Source organism: Limulus polyphemus, unplaced genomic scaffold (assembly GCF_000517525.1).
Source record: "Limulus polyphemus unplaced genomic scaffold, Limulus_polyphemus-2.1.2 Scaffold4455, whole genome shotgun sequence".
NCBI classification, from domain to species: Eukaryota; Metazoa; Arthropoda; class Merostomata; order Xiphosura; family Limulidae; genus Limulus; species Limulus polyphemus.
Window position 1 is genome coordinate 63,037 of NW_013670065.1, and position 1,976 is coordinate 65,012.

Here is a 1,976-nt window from a genome sequence, read left to right on the forward strand (position 1 = left end):
CCATACCGCTGTGCCACTGGAGGGCGTATGCAATATACAATTTTAAAAGTTACGGCTTCTAATACTTCCCCACATTACGGCATTTAACCCTTAACTTTTAAACACTCACACACACATATATTTATAAGTTTACACAACAAAAATTTATTTGCTATTCAGTGACGCGTATGTAATTAGTGTCAGGTAGAAGACAACAAAATACAGACGAGTTAGTTTTTAAGCAACGCTGTATTAACTCCTGAAATAAAATGTTCAGCTGCTTTAACCCTCAGATTACTGATTTGTTTTGTATAGTTCTCTATCGATCGAGTCCACAAATTACATCTCACAGAGTAATAATGTCCTTGTTTTTGTATGTTGAAACTTTTATTGTAAAGAACTCATTAATAAGATTTTGTGAAACCATTAAAATTCTGTTTAAAATGCATATAGAACCCAAGCAGCAATTAGTGAGATTAAGTTCAATATTGCTATTAGAGAGAGTAATGGACAAAAAGCAATTAGTCGCTTGGAAAGTTTAGAAAAACGTTTCGATCGATTGATGTGTATATATATATATATACCCTAGCGGTGATTCTAGAAATTACTTCCATTGAATAAAAGTTGTTTATTTTAATTAAACAGACTATCTGTGGATCATTAACATTTAGGTAAATTACAATTTAAATAATATTATACTGGCAATACATACATCTTTTATGATCACTCACAAAGGTGTTGTTGTTCTTGTTTTGTTTTGTACGGCTACGTTTTGTTGTTGAAAAACAAGCACCTGCAAAATTGGCCATGTTGATTCAATTCTTTTGCATACCTGTAACTCTTTGTAAATATAAGAATTATTGGGTTTTGTTTTACAGACGTAAACATCGTAATCTATCGAACCAAGCACTTTGATCCTGATTGTGTTTCATTAACAGCTGTTCTGTAGTAATTTCAAGTTTATATAATTTATCATAACACAAAATGTAGGTGTGACTAAAAAAAATACATTTTAGGCCCTAAACGTTTCGACTGTTACGTTAAATAATCAAATAGATATACTAAAACTTGTTTCTTTTAACTTAATACATTACGTTGTGTGTATACAGTATTTGTAGTTAAAATGGCTTAAGAGTTAATCACACAGCATTAAATTTTCAAACATTTTCTAGAGGGGGTATGTCCCATAACTCCTAGAAATAACAATGTGGCAATGGCCTAACCACTCCGAAATTCATTCTTACGGCAGCGTTACGGATTTTAAATAATAGACGTGAAAAAATCATACATTTAAAAAACATAACGCACAGGAAAGTGATGAAAAAACACATCCGCAGCCTAACGTTATTTTTGTGACAAATACCAGGCCTGTTGGTTGACATTGTTTTGTCAACTTTTCATGCTTAAAATCGTAACTTGAAAATATCTATATCGTTACATAGTAAACAGGGTATTCAGCAAGTTCTGTGTTTTTAAGTAATAAAATAAGTTAATTAACATCGATAAGCAACAGAGCTACACTAAGCGTACTCCTGAAACATATCATTATTTACTAACACCGTCACCTGGTGGCGTTGAAATCCGTCACTCACTTACCCAGCTGTCACAATGAACATATCCAGTCGGTTCCAAGTGTCTGCCAAGTAGGTCGTTTTCCCCACAAGACCCATAGCCACAACCTTAATGATCATTTCCACGGAGAAGAAAGCAAAGATTAGATGATCAAATAACTGAAGAGTCTGACAACGACTGGACGCACACAACTCGTCTGCACATGGCTGATACATTCCTAATGTAACGCAGTTCAGAAGGATGATCATCATGCTGATTCTCTCGAACCACGTGGGAACAAAGTTAAGGAATGCACAACTGAAACTTCGTTACTTGGTAACTGACGAAACTGGAAAACTACTTATTCAGAAAAATAAAGCAACAACAACAACACACCTATACTTATTTTTTACTACACAGCGTGGTCACAAGTAAATAGACACCAC

At 34.0% G+C, this 1,976-nt stretch overlaps 1 protein-coding gene across 1 annotated transcript in view; it reads right to left on the minus strand.

Annotated features, from left to right (window-relative positions):
• Positions 1–1,848, minus strand: part of LOC106471171 (voltage-dependent T-type calcium channel subunit alpha-1H-like) — a gene marked incomplete at both ends in the record, with an annotated part of 63,840 nt that extends 61,992 nt beyond the window's left edge. The window contains one exon of the mRNA XM_013931759.2: positions 1,576–1,848. Coding sequence (XP_013787213.2) covers positions 1,576–1,848 — 273 coding nt within the window. The remainder of the gene's footprint in view (positions 1–1,575) is intronic.
• Between the last annotated feature and the right edge of the window lie 128 nt (positions 1,849–1,976).